Source organism: Dipteris shenzhenensis, chromosome 10 (assembly GCF_047967505.1).
Source record: "Dipteris shenzhenensis isolate YYH24624 ecotype China chromosome 10, Dip_SZ_1.0, whole genome shotgun sequence".
Classification (NCBI taxonomy): domain Eukaryota; kingdom Viridiplantae; phylum Streptophyta; class Polypodiopsida; order Gleicheniales; family Dipteridaceae; genus Dipteris; species Dipteris shenzhenensis.
This window is the reverse complement of record NC_141605.1, coordinates 50,229,742-50,255,565: the sequence shown is the minus strand read 5'-3', so window position 1 is coordinate 50,255,565 and position 25,824 is coordinate 50,229,742. Positions and strand designations below refer to the sequence as shown.

Sequence of the window (25,824 nt, the reverse complement as noted above, 5' to 3'; positions counted from 1 at the left end):
CTCAATGTCCAGGGCATGTGTGACAGTAGGAAATGGAAATTTGTGTGGCTGTACATCAACAAATTTCAGCCTGACATAGTGGCATTACAAGAGCACAACCAACATATTTATGCAGGCAAGACAGGACACTACTGTGGATATGACATTTTCTATGCTGGGGAGCACTCTTTCTCAGGGGTTGTCCTTCTGATCAAACATGAGCTTCAACCAATCATTGCATTAAATGACAACAAAGGCAGATGGCTTGTTCTCCAATGCATTATTAGAGGAGAGGTGTTTGAATTTGCTTCCGTTTATGCACCTCAGTCATCTCGAGACAGAACTGCAATTTGGGATGCTATGCAACAATATCCGTGGAGATATCATGCCTACATATGTGGGGATTTCAATAATGCTCCACAACAGGGAGACAACACTTCCAGACATGATCATATGTTATCTCCTGAAAGGCATGCATGGTCTCAACTACTTTTGCATTTGGATCTGGTTGACCTTTGGAAGGAATTGCAGCCTTTGTCACCGGGCTACACTTTTCAACATAATGCTCTTTCCGCTTATCAGGCACGACTGGATCGTTGGTATAGTATAAAGTGTTATTATCTCCACCTTGGATTTCCAACAGAGCAAATACTGTTTGGCATATGGATCGTCCAATGAAGTGGTGGAGAAAAAGGCTGCGTCTCCTTTGGCATTACAAAGTCCCTCTTCGACAACAGCTTTTCCTATGGCGAGTTCTCCTTGGCATTTTTCCATCTGGACAGTTACTCACACACATACATATTGCTTCAGCTGTTTGTCACATATGCCCGCACTCTATTGAATCAGTGTTTCACATCTTTTGGTCCTGTCCAAATACTTCTGATCTCATTGCTCTCATCAGACAGAGGCTTCGACAGCGTTTTCCTACTGTTACTTTTGGCAGATTTTTCTGGTTGTTTGGCTTTCATCCACAGAGACAGGGTTTTGATTTATTTTTTGTATGGGTGCGATATTGGACCCTATGGACTTTATGGATGGATAGAAATCATAGAGTCTTTGGTGATCCACTATTTTCATCCTTTCTTTTTTTCAAACGATCTCTGCAACAATCATTCTACGATTGTTTTCAGACTCGTTTGATTGATCAGGATGTGTATACAGCTTATACTGAGATCTTTAGTTGAGTAGTAGCTACTTCGTTTTGAAGTAACTATGAATGTAATTATTCTACAGAAATAAAAGATTTCTTCCCACACAAAAAAAAAAAGAGTGTGTGTGTGTATACGTATATACGTACGTATGTACGTGTATGTATGTATATGTGTGTGTGTGTGTGTGTGTGTGTGTATATATATATATATATATATATATATCCAATCGTTTATCTTACTTTGTTACTTTTGTGGATGACTTCACACGCAAATGTCTTTACTTGCTCTTAGCAAATTCTTGCGATGGTTGAGAATGAAAGAAGATACAAACTTCTCACACTCCACACTAACAGGTGGGTGACTATATGTCTCATAGTTTGCTGATCTTTTAGCACCATACATTTTTTATTGTGCCATACATACCACAGCAAAATGCTGTCATGGAACGCAAGAATAGGACATCAAGGAAGATGGCAAAGTGTATGATGAGGGGTAAGTCTTTGCCCAACAAATTCTGGTTGGATACCATCATCTGTGCCAATTATGGCCCAAATACATCACCAACCATAGCATTTAAGACTATAACGCTCTATGATGCACAGACACATGGTAAGCCGCCTATCTCACATATGAGTGTTGGGATGACTTGCATATGCACATGTTCTGTCTTTAAGCTTGAGGGCAAGGCTGTCAACAAATGCATTTTCGTTGGTGACGACTCAGAAAGTAAAGGGTACAGATTATACCACTCTAGTGTAGGCAAGCTTATCATTAGCAAAGATGTTGTCTTTGCTGAAAACACTTTGTCATGCCATTGTTGGACTGTCAAAAAGAGCCAACTACTGTTGTTTCTGATGTCTTTGATACAGTGTTGCCTATGTTCAAGTCTGCATCAGATGTTGATGAGTTTATGGAGGCTCCAACTAAGCCAAAAGCGGATGCATTACAGCCACACAGAGGATCTGATTTACAGCCTGACATGCCTCCCATTGATCAGGCCACCAAGGATCAAGCAGTGACTGAAAAGACGGCTGTCATAAGACAGCAGAAATAGTCCCTAGAGGGCTGTTAGATACCTTAAAAGGAAGCTGAGCCTTTGTCTGGCCGCACCAAGGCAGGTTCTTGTCACATGCAAGGACACGTAAGGGGGTTGCATTGATTGCTACCACATACAATGAAGACCCACAGTGTCACAAAGATGCTTTTGAGAGCAAGAACTGGATGGACGCTTTGGAATCTGAGTTAGATTCAATTCATTAAAATGGCACTTCGGAGTTGTGTGGCTTGCCTAAACACAAGTATAATATAGGCGATCTACAAACACAAAAAGAAGGCTGATGGCAGTGTTGACCGCTATAAAGCCCACCTTGTTCCTTTTATGTCAGCAGCAAGGAATTGAGTTTGAGGAGCATTTGCACCGTCATGCATTACAACCATCTGTGGCATTGTCATAGCAGCCCATTATCATTGGCATGTGCATCAGCTTGATATCCAAACCGCTTTCCTTCATGAAGATTTGCAAGAGGAGTATATCTCTCAGCCTCCTCGTTTTGAAGTTTGATGGTCTGAAAATAGGGTATTCTGGTTGTAAAAAGCCCTACATGGTTTGAAACAGGCACCCCGGGCATGGGGTATGCTAAGATTCATACAGGTCTTATCAGCCTTGGTTTCCAGAACAGCCCTACAGAAAGCACTCTCTATGTCTGCAAGCGTGATGCCAACTTGCTCATTCTGATTTTAAATGTGAATAATATGCTCTTGATTGGACCTTCAGCCATTAAGGCTGATTTGCGAAGTCATTGCAATGACAGATTTGGGCAAGCTGCACTACTATCTTGGCATTCAGTTTGCTCGTGTTGAGGGGGTACTATGATGAGTCAGTCTAAATACATTGGACAGCTCCTACACAGATTTCAGTTTGAGGATTGCACACCAGTTCCTACACCTATTGAGTCTGGTTTCCTTTTTTCCTTGGACGATGCTGTTGAGCCCTTTCATGGAAATCTCTATCAGCAAGTTAATATATATCTGTGTCAAACAATACTCTTTCCCAGTTGAGTGGATTCATGCATAGTCCCTGTACATAGCATTTGTAGGCTGTGAATCGTGTCTCGATACTTGAAAGGCACTCATGCATTGGGCCTTCTCTATGGCCACCATTCTTCACTTACTCTGCATGCTTTCACTGACAGTGACTCGGCTGGATGCTATGATACTAATGTACAATAGTGGCAACTTTTTATGCTTGGAGCTTTATGCATTTCTTAGTTCAGAAAAAAGCAGCCTACAGTTGCTACTTCCCGCTATGAAGCTGAGTATAGGGTAGCTTTTACAGCCACTGTGGAATGTATCTGGCTAAGGAAAGTACTCGTTAACTTAAGTACAGGACTGCCTTTATAGTCACGGTAGAATGTATCTAGCTACGGAAACTCCTTGCAGATTATGTTCCGACACAAGACAATGTGGTAGATAGCTTTACCAATGCGCTTCCACAACCCAAGTTTGAAGCTTTTCAGCAAGCTTTACACCTGACTTCATTTGTCACGGGATTCTACCATCCTTGTACTTCCATAGGTTTCCTATATCCTTTTGGATGAACATGTGCAACCATGGCATTAGTTCCATGTATCTCAGAGGGGGGGCTTGATAGCTTGTAGGCTAGTGTTAGTTAATGTGCTAGCACACCAGCACTATTAGTCCATTTGGATAATATCAGCCCTTATAACTTAATTTTGCCCCAAGTGACCCAGCGAGGGTACCCTCAAAGTGATGTCTTATCACTTCAGTTGTACTTCACTTGCACTCTTGTGCTGCTGCAATAACATTCAGCTTCGACTGCTTGCTGTTTTGTCTTCCTGGCTTTTGTACTTCTGCTCCATTGCTTCCAAGCAAGCTATCACTTTCTCAATTCCCTTGGCTAAGACTTTGAAATCAACAGCCTTGTCTTGATTGAGACATTCCCCTTCATCAAATTCCACATTCCTGTTCTATTTAGTAATGGCACTAGCAGATAGAAGATTTTTCTCAAACCTCGAACATACAAAACGTTATGTATGTCTCGTATATCTTTATTTAGCATTCATATTGGTATATTATTAGTACCCTTGATTTGATGAGGTCTGGAGTCTCCTAGTTCTACATGGTCACAGTCACTTTTCTCTATGTAAGAGAACCACTCCTTGTGTGGAGTGACCTGATTGGCGGCTCCAGAGTCAATGATCCATGACTCGTCAGCTTGGGCCGACTTATTTAATTTTGAATAGCTAAGGCTACCTCAGAATTACTAGTTTGGCACATGGCTATATTAGCGGTTCTTTACCACTATATTGAGGCCCATGTTTAACTATATCTATGGTGGAAATGAGGAGAGGCTGAGAGACTTGATCACATGATTGAAGACGAGTTGAGGCATAAGCTGATGTTGATAGATCAATAATCACAGCAAGTACATAGCCTCTTTTATAGGCTGGGCAAGCCTTACAGACACCTCATAGATGAGGTCACACACGAGAATCTAGATCCTATAATCTAGGTGAGGAATCACATCTACCACATGAGGTGGCACAAGTGACCTCAAGACTCTTCACACTCACATAATTGTAGGACACTCCTAGGACTCTAGGACCACACACACTAGGACTCCGATTCCAACAAACCCCCTTTCGGAGCTAGGGTGAGAAACTATGACATCATCCAGACTGTGCATCCCAAGCAATCTCAGAGGCTAACAGCTGAGCATAATTCAGAGACTCAAATCTGAGCATGGATGCATGACCAACTCATAGGTCTAGGGAGTACACCAACATCCTGGAACTCGGCCAGGCCTGATAAAGGAAAGATATAACAACCCCCCTTGTCTCCTAACTGGGTACATGGAAGTAAGTGGAGCCTTTTATAGGACAAGGCACACAAAATGGCAAATTATTACATCATTTTAGGGGGACTACCCAAGGCAGAGTACCTAACACACATGACTCTAGAAAGCCCACTCTTCATCTATCACCTCATGGAGGGATAGACCAGAAATAGCAGCAGTGCAGGCTTGTTCCTCAGGTCCAGAAGGTGTAGCTTCATCGTCTTCGTCCTCGCTCTGCTCCGCAACCAGATTGGCATGTTCTTTGGCTTGTACCTTTGCCATTTTCTTGAAGCAACGATCCTCTGGATGGCCAAGTTTCTGACAGTAATTACATTTCAGAGGTTTTCCGTTCTTCTTGGGCTTATTCTTGAGAAAGAATGCTTTGCCAGATTCGAAGGAAGATTCTGCTTTCTCTGTAAGCCTACGGTCCTCATCAATGAGATGAGCTACCATATCCTTAAAGCTCATATTGCGGCTGACTCTTAGGACAGCAAGGATCTCATTGTACTTGGAAATGTCTTCAATACTGGAGAGAAGTACAGCAACTTGATCATCATCTTCAACAATGGCTCGGATGGTAGATAATTGTTGGAGAATCGACCCAAGATTCTTAAGTGTTCATTGAGGGTTTCAGTTTCCTTCATCTTGAGCTTGAAGAGTTTTTGCTTGAGAAATACTTTGGAATTATTGATCTTATTTCCAAACAAATTCTCTAGCTTTTCCCAAACGTCGTTTGCTGTCTTATCAAAATCCACATGGTGGATAAGGTTGTCAACTAAAGCTAGGCCAATGATAGCCATTGCTTTATCATTTTGGTTTTGCCACCAACTGATTCTAGCATCATCACTCTGGGGTTTTGGCTCTTTGCCATTGGTGATATTCCATATCCCTTCTCGCATAAGAAGAAGCCGGAGTTTTGTCTGCCAAGTTGGGAAATTTCTCCCTGAGAATTTCTCGATGAGCAAGGAGTTTTTTATGCTATCCATTGGTGGGAAGGTCTTAGTTGTTATTACATCCAGTGTCTATATCCCTTACAATGTTTACTCAGATTTCAAAAAGGGCCCAAATTTTACATGGTAGAAGCTTCAATGATGCCAAAGGAAGACACAGAACAGAAAAGCCCTAAATTTTAGGGTTAGGGTTACTGCAAAAATTAGGGTTTGCAGAAAATTGGGGCTTTTCAAAATTTCCTATAGCATAGTGTTCTAGCAACACTAGGGGAGCTTCAGACCATAAAAGCCCCAACAAATTCACCCAAAAATGAGGCAAAAATATTCAAAAACAAAATATCTCAGACGGACTGTTTGCTGGTCAATGGAGCTCATGTGGAGAGGCGAACGAAGAAGATCAACAGCGTAGAGCAACAACTCAGATCTGTTGTGCGAGCTGATGGCCACAGCCCTCAGATCGTCAGTCGTCAAGTCAGCTCCATGGCTGGCGCGGTCGCAGGTCTAGCTATGTGGGCAACCAGTTGCGTGGGAGCAGCAGGTTCGGGCAGAAGTCGGAGCAGCAGGTGTTCACGTCGGGTTCACCACGGAGCAGCAGGTGTTCGGGCAGAATGGCGAGCTGCGTGGGCAACAGGAGAAGCATGGGCAGCAGGAGCAGCTGCGTGGGTAGAGAGGTGCAGTAGATGACGAGCAGAGGGGCGAGCAGAGAACGAGCGAGCAGAGAACGAGCCGAGTGGCGCAGACAACGAGCAGAGTGAAGCAGACGACGAGCAGAGTGGCACAGACGACGAGCAGAGTGGCGCAGACGAAGGAGTTCAGTTTGGCGCAGCAGAGTGACGATGACGGATGGGCAATCGGAAGAGTGGTGAAGGATGAGCAGGACGCTTCATTGCGAGAGGTAAGGCTCAGTCAGGGGAGACCCGCTCTGATACCATTTGATGCAAATGAGGAGAGGGTGAGAGACTTGATCACATGATTGAAGACAAGAGTTGAGGCATAAGCTGATGTTGATAGATCGATAATCACAGCAAGTACATAGCCTCTTTTATAGGCTGGGCAAGCCTTACAGACACCTCATAGATGAGGTCACACACGAGAATCTAGATCCTATAATCTAGGTGAGGAATCACATCTACCACATGAGGTGGCACAAGTGACCTCAAGACTCTTCACACTCACATAATTGTAGGACACTCCTAGGACTCTAGGACCACACACACTAGGACTCCGATTCCAACAATCTATACTTTTTTTCCAACACTTGGAAGCAGAGTGGCCAGACTTCCCACATTAGAAGTAAGGTCCTTTCTTCTAATGAATTGGGGCAAATTGAAATGCCAACCCTGCCTTAAATGAAAGCATACAACTGAAAAGCAGCAATTAACTGCAAACACACAATAAACCCCACATATAGCAAACCAGCTGAGAATACATGGAGGTGAGGAGGTGAGGAGAGAGAAGCTTCCTGAGCTTCTCAAAAAAGCTAGCGCTTCAGCCCATCCAATGTGGCATATTAACACACTGTATCCAAACACAATGCACCAAGCGCATGCACCAGATGCAATACTTGCATCCAATTGACTGTCCTAGAGTGAGTGAGATGATGAGAGAGTGCCTATCTGACATCTAGCAAGGCCACAAGAGATAGACCAATAGAATAGTCTCGTTTGGCAACCATCCCTTCATCCATGATGGATGTATGTGGGACTTGGCACATCATGTAACCCCTTAAAAATATCAAACCCCTATCCATCACATAACATCATGGATGTCCTATCCTACGACCTCAGGTCTGCCTACCACTCTTTTTTAACCTTTATGAATCCTAACCCAATTTCCCAAGGTAATTTAGTGAATTAAGTCCGTAGTTCACCATTTTTTCCAATAGTGTTACTAACCATAACCTACTATAATGGATCTTATTGGTGTTTCCATAAGGGATGTATGAGGGAATTGGGGAGACTAGTGAGCAAGCTCAAATGGGCGCCATGACACCCAAGCCAAGGTGGCGTGATAGACCGCAAATCCTTCCTAAATCAAGGAAAGGCTAGAAATCATTGATCTAAAGATGCAAAGGGCCTTACTAGATAACCTCATCCTTTTATGGCCTAACAACAAGCATCAATGCTTGAAAGCCACTCCTCCGTAGCATGGCCTTCTTTAGAACACCTTGAGGTATGGGCATGTCTGGCCACACGTATGTTTAGGCCTCTTCTATGCTCCCACAAAGCCAAAAACGATTGAAAGGAAACCCTCATATAGCATCCCCACATCCCGGGATCAAGATCATGGGACAGACGAGTTGGGCATGATGGGACGCAAGCCAATGCGTTCCTTTGGTGCATGCAGCTAATTTGCACCCATGGCTCTGAGCCAAAGAGCTCAATTTCTCGCTCATTTGAGAGGGCAAGCAACCCAATCCTTGAGATTATTGCCACCATCTTAGTCAATTGGCAAAAGGGCCTGTAGACTCCATTCAATCCCAAAAGACAGGAACACGTTCTCTCATACGATGGTTTCTCATGAAGGTGAGAGGCGAGTGACACAACAAATGTTGGCTTCTAGGACCTCATTCCACGTGGAGCCAAAGCCTCTCTACCTTTAAGATCTTCATGCCATTGGATGTGCGTCCATCACAATGCATTCAAGTGGTTGGCATACAGGGGCTGCATTGGGGGAGAGATTTCAACCCTAAAAATACCTAACTCTTGTCCCAATGGTGACTACCTTCGAGAGGGGCATGCCACTCTAGGAGGTGCAATGGGATCTTGTAAAGAGGCAATGCTTAACCACCTCATTCATAGCAGGTCCCTACAGCTTGCCTCCTTGGATTGGGCATTCTCCCAAAAGAGACACTGGCTTCAAGAGTAGATCTCTCCACCTTTAAGGCACGCCTGTGACGTATGTCATAAAATTTTCACTCGATGCCCGTGGAGGGCTACCTTTAGCCCTGAGGCTCAAGTAGATGCAACGAGATGGCACTTATCACAGTGCATAGAGGCATGTAGGAGACCATCCAACACTCGCTCTATAGTTGCCAAGCAGCACAGAAGATTTAGAGACTCAATATTCTTGAACGATTATAAGGGAGGTGAATTGGGATATGATCAATTGGCATTTCAAGGAAAAGCCATAAATGATACTCTCTTATACCACTGGGGTAACCTCGATACCTAACAAAGAGCCTCTCCCTCCATAGAATGACATTTTGGAGAGTACAACCAACTTCACTACCAGTCATATCTATGTTGCTCATGGCAGTCAAGTGATGGGTGGTCAGTATAGCCCAAATGCAAGATGTAGTCACTCTCATAGCCACCAAGCTCAACATTATGTAACTATCCCTGTGCTCTAAAGGAAAGCACAGTTAGGGGACTCTCTTAAGATGTCTAAGCATCGTGAAAATTTTGTAAGACCTCGTCTCCAAACATAGCTCAAGCAATGCTAAGCTATATATATATATATAGTGCAATTGGTCAATCCTAGAGTTAGCAGCACAAATATTCCCAAACCCGGATTTTGCATCTCGATGACCACCAAAATTTATTATCTTTTCCTTTTATGGGGGGAAACAATATGAGATTTTTCTTAAGAAAGGAGTACAACTCACCCTGTCCACCAGGGCACTTTATCCTACCAGCCCTTTATAGACAACTTCATGAGGTCTTAGGCTCACTAGCAATAAGAATCCATAAGCAGCCACAAGGAGCTAGTTTGCGGGACATTACAACCAGCAAATACCTGTAAGTGTTAGAAAGCCCACTATGGAGACTTGTTATCACCTTCTCATTGACAAGAGGGTGCACTTAGTTTGCCACAGTTGTACCTAGGACTTGTCTCTGTCCCTTCACCTTCATGACTTTTTAATCTTGTATTGTCCTTGTTGACAAGAAAAACAACTATTCTCATCATCCATTTTAATCATATTCCATGTGTCTTCTTAAACCACTTAACACGCATAACAATACAAGTACCTCCACCTTAAAATTATCCTTTAGTCTTTCATATCTAAACAAAATGAAGGCTTTTTGGAATTATGTCACATGATTTTAAAATAACAGAAAAGCATACCACTACAAGAAGTCAAAAATGTCTGTTCGGACACTATTCGTGCAACTAATACTTCAACATAGCTGGCAATACATGAAGGAAAATCTTTCACAGGGAGCAAATGCATAGAACCAAACGTAGGGTCATTTCCCAAAGAGCTTACCTCAGAAGTATGCCAATGGTGTCCTTGAGAGACCTCCTCAACACCTGATCCTGTCGCAAAACCATTCATGGCTTCTTGCTCCGCTATTCATGTCCAAAAGGGGCAAACATAACAATTCACGATGGCCTCAGCTTCATATTATGAGGCTACAAAAGAACTAAATGGAGCAATAAATATGGGAATTGAACCAGCTCATAAAGAAATTAAATTAAAGTTACCATTTTGACAAATTTATACTAGGAGGGACCGGAAAAAAAACACACTTGACTACTCTCCCTGCCGCTCGCACTGCCCCATCTCCACTTGGTGGTGGTGACCCTTGGTGCAGGAGGCGCTGTCATGGCAAGCTCTCTCAACTCCCTCAGCAGTTAAGGTTTTACTTTCTCCCGAGGACAAACAAAAGGTGAAGAATGCAATACAGCCACTCCACCACAGAGCTTTGGTGGGCAAAATTGTTGTACTCACTCTCACAAGGAGCCAGGTGCGGAATTGGATCCAGGCAAGCTTAGCGCTAGACGGGAACCACATTCAGGAGGTCACCATCTATGGGAGAGGAGTGTTTCTTCTCCACTTTTGACTTCTCTGGACACCACCCTATTTTCCTTGGCCCGCACCTTGTTTATTTCATCCCTTGGTACCATGGGTTGATGGTAGACGACATATACTCCACGCAACATGTGCCTCGTTTCCCGATGATGCTTCGCTTCCAAGGACTTTAGAGGGAGTACTGACCCATCTCCCCTCCATTGGGGGTGCTTTTGGCATAGAGTCAGTCCCCACCGGCTTCAACAACCCTGGTCATAGCAAATGATGGGGTCCCTCAACTCAAGGTGATCAATTGTCCCGAGACACTTCTTGAGGAAATCTTCCTCAAGACTCTTGACGGGGGAGAGTTCCAACATAACTAGCTGACTACTAAACCTAGAACTCCCTACATCCCCTCCTACTTATAGAAATTTGTCCTCAAAATGAATACAAATATTATGAGTAACTGAAAAGAAGAGTGTATGGGTACTCTGGCCTGTGATGAGCCGGGGAAACTTCTATTCAGCTCAGTAGATATGGGAACTGCTGCAAAATGCTCTTAGGCTGCCATATGGAATCCTCGTTTGATAAGCCGTTCCACTTAATGTACTATTTCACCAAAACCTTATTTCTAAGGATCTTGTCTCTAAAGACCAATGTATGTACTCTATTTACCCTGATTCATCCATAGGAGGCAACTCTATTGCAAGTCAGATTTTTGCTCCCACATGCTTCTTGAGCAAGGATACATGGAATGTTAGAAAAATATAGGTCACCTCCCCATCCGTGAGCCCCCAAATGAGGAGTGCGTCGGGGGGTGTACCTAGGGTTTGAGGGATTGCCACATGGGCAGCATAGTGGCTGCCATGTGGGTAGTATTCAAACAAAGAAAAAAAACCACAAAGGAGTACCTGGCGGAGAGGGCACCTCCATGAGGGCAAAACAGAGGCGGATTTGCCACGTGAGCAGGAAAAGGCAGCGATGAGGTGGCGGATGACGCCAGCAGTTGTACGGCTTCCTATGTCAGCAGGTACGGCCTGTTTGGAGGAGTTCTGGGGGCTGGTAGAGGTCCAGACAGGTACAGATTTGTGGCAGCAGGAAGGCGCCTCAGTCACGGCAGTTTTTGGGGCCAAAGAGGCCTTGGAGCAGGTCGGGCTTGGGATGGTAGAGCCTGGGCCAGTGGCAGCCTGCCGCATGGCTAGTCTGGGCCAGCCAGCCCTCAACGTGTGTGCCCCCACCAGGGGGTCATAGGGAACAGCAAAGTCAGGTGGAGCAGCAGATCAGCCACTTTTGGGCCTACATGCAGGAGGAGAAAAGTGTGCCGGAGGGCTGCAGACCAAGCTTGGAGAAGCTGCCCACCTAGGCTGACTACCCGGGCAGTAAGATGGAGGGATCACTGGACGGAGAGTCTACATAAGCTCAAGAGGAGCACGTGGGCTCAAGGATCTAGAGGTGCCAAGCAGATAGTAGAAGAACATTTGTTATGATCAAAGGACCACGGTTTGGTGGGACTCTGCATCTGTTTCGTATTGTGTCTGGTTTTGGATGGAAATATACCATTGTAGATTCTATATCTTTCTTGGAGCACTGTCTATTTACTGGCTTGCACACATACTTATGGTTGTGAAGTACGAAACAAGGATCTTGGACCTCCAGACGAAACCATATGGCATGAACACCAGTGAAGGGGATTCAGTACAGGACCACATCAAAAAGATGAAGGTGGTGCGGGATCAGCTGACAATTGATCAAAGGACGAGCTCGACCAGGATGGCAAGGCTATTGTGAGGAATGCTCCCCTGGAGCTATAGTAGTTATGTGACTACAATGATTGTAGGGCCGAGGGCGGCGATAGTGAAGTTTGAGGAGTTGGTTGCATTGTTGCTACAACAAGAGGCTCGGGAAAAGAAATATGATGGAACAGATGATAAATCCCTAACAGCTAAGGACAAGAGCAAAGGCAATGGCAAGGGTAAGCCTGACAAAGGCAAGCCCAAGAAGAACAAATCTAACAATGGAGCGGACTCTTCTGAAGAAGAAAGAAAGAAAAAGAGAAAGAAAGAAAATAAATTATTTTATTATGATGAGCCTTGGATTATTACAAGAGGCTGCCACGTGGCAAGCCCACAATCAGGCCTAGAACCACTACTAAAAATACAAGAGTACTACAGTGTTTACAATGAATGAGAACCCCTGTTTTTTATCCATGAAAGAGACTTCTATTAAGTATGAAAAAAACCCGCAAGAGCAAGCTCACAGTGGAAATACATCATGCATGGCATGAACAAAAAAGTCACCCATAATGGGACAACAGAAAACCTCAGAGTTTTAAAGTTTGTTGTGAAGCTCGATGAGTGTGAAATTGTCAAGGGAAAAAAGATAGAGAGAGTTTCTATCACTTTGATGAATCGAGCACTTGATCAATCGATCACAAAGTCCAGCTCAAAGTACTTCCGTGTCCAGTCGAAAAAGCACGTATGGTGGCTGGGCTCATTTGAGGTATGTAAACTATCGCCTTCCAAATTAGTCTTTGCTCAAAATGTTATAAATTTTATATCATATATCTTTTTCTTTGCGCAAAAAGTAGTGCTAGTTATATTGCTTGAAAACGAGAGTACAAGAGGGCCAAAAGGCCAGCGGGCTGCAATCACAAAACGGATACAGCCCGTGGTAACAAAATACTAATTGCAAGCCTCTCAGAGCATAATCATCGGAGTGTGGACAAACAGCCACGGTGGGGGGGAGTAATGCCACTGAAGACTCTGAGCAGAGGGCTGGAAGAACAGCTCTCAATGGTCCCAGTCGCGAAGGAAGCGCCGTCTCTTCTCCTTCCCTGCCCAGGACTCCCCCTGAATCTGATCCCACTGACCCTTGAGCGTGTGAATGATCGTGCTCCAAATGTCTGCTAGGGTCTAGGTAGCAGAAGAAGCATGATCTCCTAAGGTCTGCGCACATCTGGAAGTCCAGATATGCCAGCCTATAATACTCCCTATGATCTCCCAAACTGGGTGCCGAGTCATCGCTCCTGCATCTATCTCTGTCAGATGCCAAGGGAAGCTGTCCATGTATGCCCACGTGGCCTGCGTGATGAAGAAAACTCGATCCTGCTTGGAGCACTCATAAGCCAAGTGATGTCCCATCTTGGTGCTGCACCAGCAAACGGCTCCCCAAGTGACCGGTCCTAGCTCGGGTGTAGCCCTCGCTAAGATCCCCATGACTCCCTTCCACACTGTCTGAGCATGTGAGCAGCTCCAAAGGCAGTGCTTCAGGGACGACTCCTCTTGAAAACACATCTGGCAGTGCCCCTCCTGCCCCATCTGCCTCAGCCAGCTGCCAACTGGTAGCCCCTTGTGGGCCACCATCCAAAGAAAGTAAGAGATCTTCCTCGACTGCCAGCTTGCCCAAAGGGTCTTCCAGAATGTGCGAAGAAAGACCAGAGATACCCCTTGGGCATACCAGCTATGTGCCAATGGGTAGCCTGCGCTGGAGAGCCCCAAGAGCACGCCTACCAGTACGCGCACTGTATGAGAAGAAGGGGGTAGGATTCTCTGAGATCTCCAGTGGTGGCCAGCGCCACTCCCCTGGGTCCCACTCCACCTCTGTCAAGGAGCGGCCCTCCCAAATCCAGAGTCTCCAGTCCTGGTCCTGCATAATCAGGGGGTCTATATGCCACGTTTTCCCTAGCAGCCGTATGATGCGAAGGCGCTGCCAGGGAAGCTGGGGGTCAATCACAGCCTCTCTGCTCTGGAGATGGCTATCCTCGACAACGGAGAAGAAGTGAATCGAGGAGTCCGAGAAAAGGCCTGCAACCACCAAAGGAATGCCACGAGGTGTGAATTGCCCTAGCCACCTCTCATCTCCCGGGAGGAGCTGTCTGGTGATCATGGGAATCCTCCAACCTGCAGGAATGGCAGCATCGATCTCCGCTCGTCGAGCCTGGATCCCACGTGCCGTACCTACTGCTGCTGCCAGCTCGCCTGGGCTCAACTGGCTATAGACGTCCCTCTAAATCCGGAGCGAGCGTGCAGGCCCACACACCCAGAGCGCCCAAGGGATATGGGATCTCTCTCCAAGCTGGTGACCTGTATCATCTGTCACCTGGCTGCTCCAGATCAGGGGCTCTCTATCTATCTCCTCTCGGCAGCTGGGGGGAACCTGAGAGAGGCTGTGCCGCAACTTCCTCCAGACCGAGACAAGGCTACGGAGGAAGGGGAAGCGGGGCTGAGTCAGTGGGACAGAAGTGAAAATCCACCGGATAGACGGCTACCAATCACCCCCTCTCTGGGGGGTACACGCGCTGAGACCATGCTGAAGCAAGAGCTTCCACGTCTGCCCTCCTGGGGTCAGACCGCGGATGACTAACTTGCCAAGTAATGCCTGACTCTGCAGTTCTCGATCTATGATGCCAAGACCGCCGTCTGTCTGGGGCAGAATGACCGTCTACCAGGCGACCCAGGCTCTGGTGGTGCCGAAACCATCTGAGCCAGACCAAAGAAAGTTCCGCAACAGTCTCCTCAGCTGGGCTACACACGATCTCGAGAAACACCAGCAAGCTGCCACGTACCAAGCGGTGGCAAGAAGGACCTGGTTGACCACAAGGGCCCTGCTTGCAAAAGATAGCCGAGCCGTGCTCCAGAAGGCTAGCTTCCGTCGTATGGAGACTAGGACCGGTAAGAACTGCTGAGCCGGCGTGATATCCAGACCTACCTGGAATCCCAAGTAACGTGTCATCTGTCCTCTAGGGATCCAGCGAAACCCCAGGAAAATACCCCACTGTGAGCTGGCTCCTGGATCCGTAAGAAAACCAACTGACTTATGCTAGTTGATTTTATTTTATTTTTCAAGAAAAAGACTTCTATAAGTAAGAGAAAAAACCCGCGAGAGCAAGCTCAAAGCGGAATACATCATGAAATCATAAGGATAAATTAAAAACCCCCCTCAAAGTGAGGTGGAAAACAACCAAGGCTAAGGCTGAAAGTGCCACCTCAACCCTGTAGTAGTCTCAGAGAAGAAAGGAGAATCCTTCCATTCCCTGAAGAAAGAAGCCCTCCTAGCTGAGACTGCACGAGAGTCTCCATGCATACCCGTCCATACGGCCATCAAAGTATATACGGTGTCTGTCCAGATACTAGCCAATGTGTGCGAGGGATGAACCTGAGTACCCTCCAAAGCCTCTGTGCATCTGGCTCTCCAGATATGCCAGGATGCTATGCTCGCTAGAATCTCCCAAGAAGTATCCACAGAGGCATCTACAGCTGTAAAAGGAAGGTGTGGTACCACATCCAACGAACAGGACTCAATCCGATGACGTCGAACCGAAATGGCCCGAGAGGAGTCAACTCTCTCACAGAAAACCTGAGGTCCTGTAAGAGAAAGCCAAGCCACTGAGCCCCATGTCATAAAAAATGGGGAGTGGGCAAAGTGACTGAAAATCCTGGCTACCCCCATCCAAATCATCCTCGCCTGTCTGCAATCCCATAAGCAATGTTGAATAGTCTCCGAAGCAGAAAGGCATCGAGGGCAAGTAGGGTCAGCTCCGAACCTGGACCTCCAAGGTTCACTGCAATCCCACCATGGATAGAAAGCCAAAAGAAGATAGTGATCTTTCTATTCCTATGGGATTTCCAGAGTCTCCTCCAGAAGCACCTCTGCAGATCCACAGTGATATCAAAAGTCTCCCAATGAGGAACTCTGGAAGGTCTCCAACCTCTACTACTGAGCTGATATCTCCTGGCATTACTGACCGTGTAACGAAAGAAGGGGATGCTCTTCTCTCGATGCCCTGCGTCAATCCACTCCCACTCTCTGGGGTCCCACTGCAAATACCTGATGGAAACTCCCCCATAGAGCCAAAGCCTCCAAGACCCGGTGAAGAGTAGCCGGGGGTCTGGATCTAGGAACCACTCTGAATCTGATCCCTGCACCAAAAGACCTACAACCCTGATAGGCTGAAAAGCAGACTCAAGCAAGATGTCCTCTGTGGACCTGAGCCATCTGCCACCATCCTGGACACTAAAAACCAAAGCAAAACCTGAAGCGGAACACCGCCTCTCGAAAAAGTACCTGCCCAAGTGAAGGAAGTGAGTGGCATATCATCTGTCTCTACCCAAACCTCTGAAAGGGCTGCCTCAATCTGCAAGATCCTCCCTGCACTCCCTCTGAGACTCCTCTACAAGCCTGCGGAAAGCTTTCCAAGACCCCATAGAAGATGCAGGTCCCCTCTCCCACCTGGACCACTGCATGTATAGTGAGGCACCCAGTGGTCTACCATGATCATCTAAAATACTGTCATTCCACATGATGGGTTGCCTATCAATCTCTTACAGAGAGGAAGGAGGAATCCTCCGAAGAGTGCTTCTGAAACTGGCCCAAGCTTTCAGAATGGCAACCATGAGAGGGGACGAAGGTGATCTGAGGTGTGCTGTGGTGAAGATCCACCTAACACTGCTCATCCAGTCTCCTCCTGAAGAAGGTGTGCACCTCTGTATGCTGCTGATAAGAAAGTCCTTCCACGGTTCCTGCCCTGGCATAAGTCCCCGCACCACCATCTTCCAAAGTAAAGCTCTGCACTGTAAATCTGGATCAATAATATTGAGACCCCCTTCCTGTGTAGGGAGGATGAGGGTCTCCCAAGCCACCCTGGCTAAGGCATCTATTGTGCCATCAAGCCCACTCCAGAGAAAGTTTCTGATCGGTCTTCTGAACTGAATGATGCAGTCCCTAGAACGGCACCAGCATGAACAAACAAACCAGGCCGTGGCCAAGAGGACCTGGTTGACCACCACAACTCTAGAGGCAAGATCCAGCTTGGCTGAGCTTCAAAAAAGAAGCTTCCTTCTGATGCTCTCCAAAACGGGAGCAAACTGCTGCGTGGTAGAAATATCCAAGCCGACCTGGCAGCCCAAATACCTGATAGGCTCACCCCTCTGAACCCAAGTGAATCCTATGTCAAGCCCCCAAATTGGAGTGTCCTCATCACTGATCCAAAAGCCATTGGATTTATGCCAATTTATCTGCGCCCCTGCCGCCAAGCAAAATAAATCCAATGCTGTTCTGAAAGAAGTGAGCGTCTGTGGAGTGGCATCCAAGTAAACTGTTGTGTCATCTGCCAACTCACTGTCAAGTAGCTCCTCTTCCCTTCTGATGGGAAGTCTCAGCCCAAAGATGTCAGCTTGAGATCTAACATAGATACTCATAGCTTCGGCCACGAACAAAAAAAGGAAAGGAGCAAGGGGGCATCCCTGACGGCCTGATCTTCAAATCTGAAATCTCTCACCCCTTACCCCACCAATAAGTACCTGGCTGTGGGCTGATCTGTACAAAGAGGAAACACCTCTTATCCAAGCATTAGTAAAGCCAAAGCGTAGAAGGGTGCCCTCCAAAAAACCCCAATCTACTCTGTCATAAGCTTTCTCAAAATCCAAAAGTAGAATGGCAAGATTCTGGCCACTCTGCATGGCCTACTCTGAAGCTTCCCAGAAAGAAAAAATGTTATCAAAAATGCTTCTGCCATGCACAAATCCCGTCTGAGTGTCATGAATAAGATCAGGGAGAAGTGGCTGCAATCGGAGGCTGATAGCCTTGGCCAGAATCTTGTAACAAGTCCCCAGAAGTGTGATAGGCCTCCACTGGGACACTAAATTTATGCAACCTCCTTTAGGGATAAGGTGGATAAGACCCTCTGTAAGCGACCCACGCATCTCGCCAAAGTCCCAAATGGCCTGCAGGGCTGAAGCAATATAGTCTCCAATCATATCCCAAAATGCAATGAAAAAAGACGGGGTGAGGCCATCCGAACCTGGGCACTTGCCCTTGTGAAGGGCTGAAAGTGCAGTCCTGAACTCTGTGTTGGTGAAAGGTGCATCGAGTAGAACATGCATACCCGGATTCACCAACACAGGGATGCTCTGCCAAATAGCCTGTCTAGCATCCTCTCTATCATGTGTCTCAGGATCAGCAGTAAGAAGGGTGGCATAGAAATCTGAAGCTATGCGTAAGACATCATCAGGCTCTGTCTGTAAAACCCCATGTGAGTCAATAAGCTAGGATACACTCTCTCTACTATGTCTAGGGCCAAGAGTAGAGAAAAAGTGTTTATTGACTCTACCACCCATCTGAATCCAGAAGGACTCCCGTGCATGAAAGGCATACTCTGCTCTCTGATCAAGCAATAACTGCTGATGAGCCCTTGCTGCAACAAGGCGCTCCTGAATCCAAGCATCTGAAGGCCGTTTCTACTCTTCCCTCTGTAAAGCTGCCAACTGCTGGCGAACACCAATCTCACGTCTGAGAATATCTCGTCTCCTGGTACAAGCAATTGAGCGGTAGAAGTCGCTAATACCAGAAAGGGCAGCGGCTACATGTGATGGATATGGCTGCCCACCCTGGACATGAGAAACCCATATCTGCAGGGCTGCCTCTATAAGGTCCTCCTCTGTGTATAAGGCATCTGGAATCCTGATGCTGGCAGACCGGCCTCTCAAGTGAGGCTCCGAGATAGCCAGCACAACTGGAAAGTGGTCTGAAGTGGAAACCCCAGCAGCAATGCATACCGATCCACCTCTGTCTAGTGCCCAGTCATCTACATAGAATCTGTCAATGCGTGCATGAATAGGCATCTACTGCCTCCTGTTCAACCAAGAGAACAGGAGGGACTGTGGCTGAATAAGAAAGGCATCATCACACCAAGTATCTCTGCCACAGAAGTGAAAAAGGAAGGCATCCCAAGCTGCTCTCTCCAAAGAGTGAAGTCCGCCTTCTCTACCCCCTTTTTTGTCTGACGATAACTCGACCATGTTAAAGTCACCTCCAATCACCCATGAATCCACAATGGGGGCCCAGGAGAGCAAAGTCTTCCACATAAGGACACGTTCCCCTCTAATGTTGGAGGCATACAGGTTAAGGAAACCAACCTTACGTCCTCCAATCAAAAGAATAATCCACTGAGCTCTAGAGGGAATAATGACTCCGTGTCCAACAACTAAGGAGAGAACCGACTACGAAACTGAAATAGAAGTGCCCCCCCTAGTGCCTAAGGCAGGCGACCAAAAAGTATGGCCAGAAAGCAACTTGCCTGACTTGTCACAATCTCTAGAATCCAGCTTGTGCTCTTGAATAAATAAGATATCAATGGAACCCCCAGTAACACCTGGATGAAGCTGATCCCGGATCAGCTGTCTAAGGCGGCAATGTGGGACGCCACCTAGGCCCTGTATGTTCCAACTAATAATCCTCATCGACGGGAGGATGTAGAGTGGAACACCTTACCCGACCTAGTGGCGGAAACAAACCCCTCAACAGGGGGAAGACCTTCTGCTCGAGGAGGGAGGGATGGAACCAAGTGGCGGAAAATCAACAGGGGAAAGAACCCTGCCACCTGAAGAAGAAGCCCTGTCAACAGGAAACCCAATCACTGGCTCCCCAAAAGTAGCGGGCACAAACTCCTGCTCTGGGAAATCTGAACCATCTGCTAGGGCTGAAAACGAGTTCCTGTGAAGCAAGCCAGACACCGGAGTGCGAAGGATCCCTTCTGAGGGAAGAGGATCAATAGTGTAAACCATCCCCTTCCCCCTATCCAAGGGAGGAAGTGAGGACTGCTCTCTATCCTGTGTCTGCCCAGCTGCGGAGACCTCTACTGCCTCAAGAAGAGCGTCTGGCACCGCTGGATCTAGGGAAGAAGCTGCAACCGGGGAGGAGGTCGAAGCTTCAGTGTCTCGGACTGTGCAAGGTGAGACTGGAGGGACAGCTCGAGGTGAAGCAGAGTCCACTTATGTACCCTCGTGAACTGAAGGAGGGATCTGCACACGTGCCGAAACCCACTGGAGAGCGTCGCGTGCCCCTAAGGTAGGTGGGGGTCGAGGAGCAGGTGATGGACCTGTACCACCCCCCTGTCGAGGCCGAGGAGCAGGTGCTAGACCTGTACCACCACCATCCTGAGGAGGACCGCCATGTGAAGGTCGAGGAGCAGGTGCTGGACCTGTACCACCCCTCTATCGAGGCCGAGGAGCAAGTGCTGGACCTATACCACCCCCCTGTCGAGGCCATGGGGCGGTAGCTGTACCAGAGGGCTTCTTGGGCCTTTTCTTCTTCCTGGGGCTATCCCTGGCAAAGTGTCCAATGGTCCTGCATATCCTGCACTGGTCCTGTCTGCCTGAAATCTCTACTCTCTGGCGAAAAAAGGAACCATCCGGGCGCTGGATCATAACATGATCCATCTTGAGGTTAGGATCTTTACAGAGGACCCTAACTCTAGGTACCCCATCAGCCTTGGTTGCCTCTGCTGCAGTCAATGGCAACCCAGGGAGGGGTGGGATCTCAGCAACTGCGCCAAAATGCTCCCCAATAACAGAAAGAAGTCGATGGTAAACCTGGGGAAGCCCGGGGAATCTGATAAAGAGCGAAAAGATTTCCTTATCTGCCTCCACTGGGTCGAAACCAATATGAAAGGCTTCAAAGAAGATCTTCCTGTGTCCCAGGTGTAAAAACTCAGCCTTGAGCACAGTGCTCGCAGCCTCTAGAGTGTCAAAAACAACCTGGAAAAAACCTCGTCCCAGAAGACGAACATCTAACAAACGTGGAGTGAGGTCTGGGGGGAGAGCCGCAAGCATCCAGTCTCTGGCTTGGGATCTGGAGGGGTGAGACCCGAAGATGCGTGCTAGCAACGTGGTAGAGCATTCAATCTCTACATCCTTCTTGAGCTGCTGCAACTCGTCTTTAGAAAAGGTAATAGTTTTCGCGGCCGGTGGAGGTGGAGTAGGATTGGCTGACGGAGTATCCATCGCCAATCGAGGTGAGGAGGCCGACTCTAACAATTTAGAGGCTCCTTCCGTTCCAAAAAAAGCTGCGGAAGAAAGGGGGGTAGAAAACAGGGAAAGGAGGTGAGAAGGGAGCGGAGGGAAGGGGCGAGAAGGGGAGGGGTAAAGGGGAGAGGCTGAGAGGCTGAAGGGGAGGGGGGTAGGCTGAGAGGGAGGGAGGGGGCAGGCTAGGAAGAGGAAAGGGAGAGGAAGGAGAGGCAGGAAGGGGGTGGGCTGAGAGGCAGGGAGGGGGCGGGGCTGAGAGGGAGAGGAGAGGGAGAGGAAGGAGAGGGAGGGGCACGGAGGGGGCGAGGAGCAGGCTGAGAGGGGGAGGAGAGGGAGCGGGGAGTGAAGGGAAGGGGGAGAAGAGGGAGAGGAGGGGGCGGGCTAAGAGTCAAAGAGGGGGCGGAGAGGCAGGGAGGGGGCGGGGGAGTAGGCAGGGAGGGGGCGGAGAGGCAGGGAGGGGGCGGGGGAGCAGGGGACGGCTGAGAGGCAAGGAAGGGGCGGAGAGGCAGGGAGGGGGCAGGGGAGCAGGTAGGGATGGGGCGGAGAGGCAGGGAGGGGGCGGGGGAGCAGGGGGCGGGCTGAGAGGCAGGGCGGGGGCAGAGAGGCAGAGAGGGGGCGGGGGAGCAGGCAGGGAGGGGACGGAGAGGCAGGGAGGGGGCAGGGGAGCAGGCAGGGAGGGGGCGGGGGAGCAGGCTGAGAGGGGGAGGAGAGGAAGCGGGCTGGAAGGGGGCGGGCTGAAGGGGAGGAGGGGAAGGGAGGGAGTGGCTGAGGGAGAGGGAGGGGCTGAGGGCAAGGGAGAGAGGGAGGGACGGGCTGAGGGAGAGGGTGCAGCAAGGGAGCGGGGAGGAGCAGCAGCTCTCTGTGCTTGTTTAGTATTGCCAGTTGATTTTCGCCCCAGTGGCTAGGCAAAAAACCTCTAAAGACAGTCTCACTCGCTCCAGTGACTCGATATCATCCTGCACATACAGGGCCGTGTCATCTGCATACTCGGAGTCCAGAAGTTCTGCATCGTCCCGAATATGGAGGCGCATCCCTCGAAGACCAGTGGTACGGGCTCGTAGGAAGTGAGTCATGGCCTCCGCAAAAAATAGGAAGAGGTAGGGCGCAAGCAGGCAGCCCTGACGCACCGAGCACTCGAGGGTGAATCTCTCCCCCACCTTGCCGCTGATGATAACCCGGCTGGAGGCCGACCTGTAGAGACTAGCAATACCTCTCATCCACTCGTCCGGAAAACCGAACCGAGAGAGTGTACCTTCCAAGAAGGACCAGTCTACCCTGTCGTACGCCTTCTCAAAGTCAAGAAGGAGTATGGCAAGGTGCTGGCCACTGTGCTGGGCCCACTCCGTCGCCTCTGAGAATGTGAAAATGTTGTCCAAAATGCTGCGATCTTGGACAAAACCAGGCTGGGTGTCATGGATCAAGTCATGTAGCAGGGGGCGGATGCGGCTACTGATCATCTTGGCGAGGATTTTGTAGGCAGTCGGGAGGAGGGTGATAGGGTGCCACTGTCTTATCTCCTGACGGTCCCCCCCTTTGGGGATGAGACAGATCAAGCCTGTCGCAAGGCTCTCTGGCATCTGTCCGCTCGAGAAGATATGCTGAAAGGCTGCGAGCAAGGGCTGGTGGACCTGCTCCTAGAAGGTGGTGAAGAAAGCTCTAGAGAGCCCATCCTCACCTGGGCATTTCTGCCCATCAATAGCGCTCACCGCATCCTGCATCTCTGCCACGGTGAAAGGGGCGAGAAGGGTTTCACTCATGCTAGGCTGCATGAGCGACGGTGTATACCTCCACACCTCCTCCCTGCAACGGTGAGCACAAGGGTCTGGGGGCTCCTGCTGGAACAGGGATCTGTAGAAATCTGCCGCCAAGTCCCGGACCTCGTCTGGATCTGTCCAGACACTACCATCCTGCGCTCTAAGAGATCGGAGCTGTTCCCCTGCTGACCTCTGGCCATGAGTCCTGAAGAACTATCTGCACATCCTGTCGCCTTTCCTAGCCCAAAAGGACTTGGAAGCATGAAACGAGAACTCTGAGCGTCACTGGGTGATCTCCTCTAGCATGGCTCGGGCTCTAACCTCCTGTCGTCTGAGCTCCTCAGAGCCTAGAGAAGACTGATGCATCTGCTGTATCGAGGCAAGATCTCGTCTAAGACCCCTCTCCTTCGCCCACCACTACTGCCTGACCTGAATCGCCTCCTGCTGACAGATGAGACTAGACTCGGCAAGAGCCTGAGCTACCTGAGCTGCCATATCCCCCATGGGGTCCCAATCCTGCTCCCACAGGTCCATTATCCTGCTGCGACCCGCTGCTCTGGAGTAGATGGAATCTAGGATCCAGCACAAGCGTGGAGATAAGGAGTGAGAGGCTGAGTCCAGGACTAGGATGACTGGGGCATGGTCAAAGAGGGTCGTCCCTGGAACCACTCCTGACTCTCCACCTCTGCCTAGCGCCCAATCGCTAACATAGAAACGGTCCAACCGCTCCAGAAGTTCGCCTCCCTCCCTCCTGTAACCTCAAGAGAAGTCCAGACTCCCTGTCCATCTGCAAAAGGAAGGCTCCCTCCACCTGTCCCGATCTCCCACAGCGAACAAGAAGGAGTCCCAATCTGCCTGCTCCGCCTGAGCTATACCGAGGAACTCTGGGCCTCGTCCCTGCTGATCCTCTAAAGTCTCAAGGTTATTGAAGTCCCTTCCTACAATCCAAGAATCCATCTCTAGCAATAAGTCTGTCAAAGAGCTCCAGAAAGCGGCTCTCCGTCTGAGGTCGGTCGGGGCATAGATATTGAGGATGCCAATGCGGGATCCCTCAATATTCAAGCCCACCCAAAGCGCTCGTCCTGGGATCAGGGTGCCAAAACCGCACACATGCTGAACTAGAGAAGCGTCGATGGAGGTACAGACACCCCCGCTCCTCCCCTGCTCGCCAATCGAAGGTTCCCAGTAGGTGTGGGAGCGTCCTGTGAGGACCTTCCCACACTTACTAGTCTGAGAAGCCGAAAGCTTGTGTTCCTGCAATAGGAGCACATCTACCCTTCCCACCAAGGCTGGCTGGAGCTCCTGTCTGAGCACCATCCTCTTGGGGCCGCGGGTTCCTGATGAGTGGAACCCGTTGACGTTCCAAGAGATAATGCGTATACTCATGAAGAGGGGAGATGGGCCACAAACAGCTGTCTGCTTGCGGTCGATGTCGAGGTGGTCGGAGGATGTCCAGTGTGCAGACAAAGGCGCTTCTGTGAGGGTTTCGAAGGAGAGGCCGGATCATCGGACCCATCCTCTAAAACCTTCAACAGAGGGGAGAGGCCCTTCGTCCCATGGTGGTAAGCTCTCTCTAACCAACTCGAAGCCTCCGCCAGGGAAATACTGTAGAAGCCCGCTACCTCTGAGGTCCTCCACGGGCGGAGCCCTTCCGCGTAGACCCACCATCTCAGACGAACGTCACCCTCCTTCCACTGCTGCTGAAGAAGCTTCGCTGCTCTGCTACCGATCCAGTCCTGCACCTACTCCTGGGACTGATCTCGAATCGTCTCCCAAACATTTTCATTCGTCCATTGCTCATTCCCGTCACTGGTGATAGTGAAGGAATAGCTAGGACCATCATGGGGGGCAAGGACGGACACCTTACCCTCCGCCCCCTTTTGAAGAAATAAGACGCTGATGTCTAGGCATGCAGGGAAGGAGCCAATACCCGCTGCATCCAAATAATCCCAAGGTCCTGCTCGGTAAAACTCCAAAGGTAGAGCTCTAGGAGCTGCCCTTGGGTGTGGGGACGAGGATGAGGAGTCTGAACCAAAAAGAGGGGTGTTGGCTGTCGAACAAGCTGGAGTGGTGCTGGCCATCTGTGGGGAAGGGCCTCTCCCCTCCACCGGGCCAGGAGGGATAGGCGCGGAGGAGGTCTGTGCTGGCTTCGGGGCCGCAGGCGACGCAGGCGGAAGGGAGGGTTCCCTCGGGATCATGCTCAAGGGAGAGAGGGGGGCTGAAACCAAAGGTGCTGGGGGGGATCCTGGAGGGGGGGGAGGTAGGGGGACCGAGGAGGAGGGAGGGGGGGGGGTGAAGGATGAGGGGGAGGCTGGCTGATCTTCTCCTTCCCTTTCTCCTTCCCCTTACCGGGCTGCTGCTGATTGGTGGCCACAGGGGTCTCTTGCTGTAGATGGGAAGGCTTTTTTGGTCCTGTTTTGTTTCCTTTCCGTTTTCTTTTGACCTGTCCAACCTTCCCCTTCGGGAGGGAGTGTCGATGCCTGGCGGGGGGGATCCTGAGTTGCCTGGGTGGGGGCCATCTGAAGTTCTGTCCTCGTGAAGCGAGGGCAGGAGCGCGCCTGGTGCCCGAAGCCGTGGCATCTCAGACACTGATCTGGGCG

At 49.1% G+C, this 25,824-nt stretch overlaps 1 protein-coding gene across 1 annotated transcript in view; it reads right to left on the bottom strand.

The window, feature by feature from the left end:
- LOC147897939 (Trimeric LpxA-like enzyme) overlaps nucleotides 1-25,824 on the bottom strand; it is a 179,555-nt gene that overhangs the window by 90,881 nt on the left and 62,850 nt on the right. Inside the window, exon 8 of the mRNA XM_087380525.1 lies at nucleotides 10,147-10,229. Within this exon, the coding sequence (XP_087236651.1) occupies nucleotides 10,147-10,229 (83 nt within the window). The remainder of the gene's footprint in view (nucleotides 1-10,146; nucleotides 10,230-25,824) is intronic.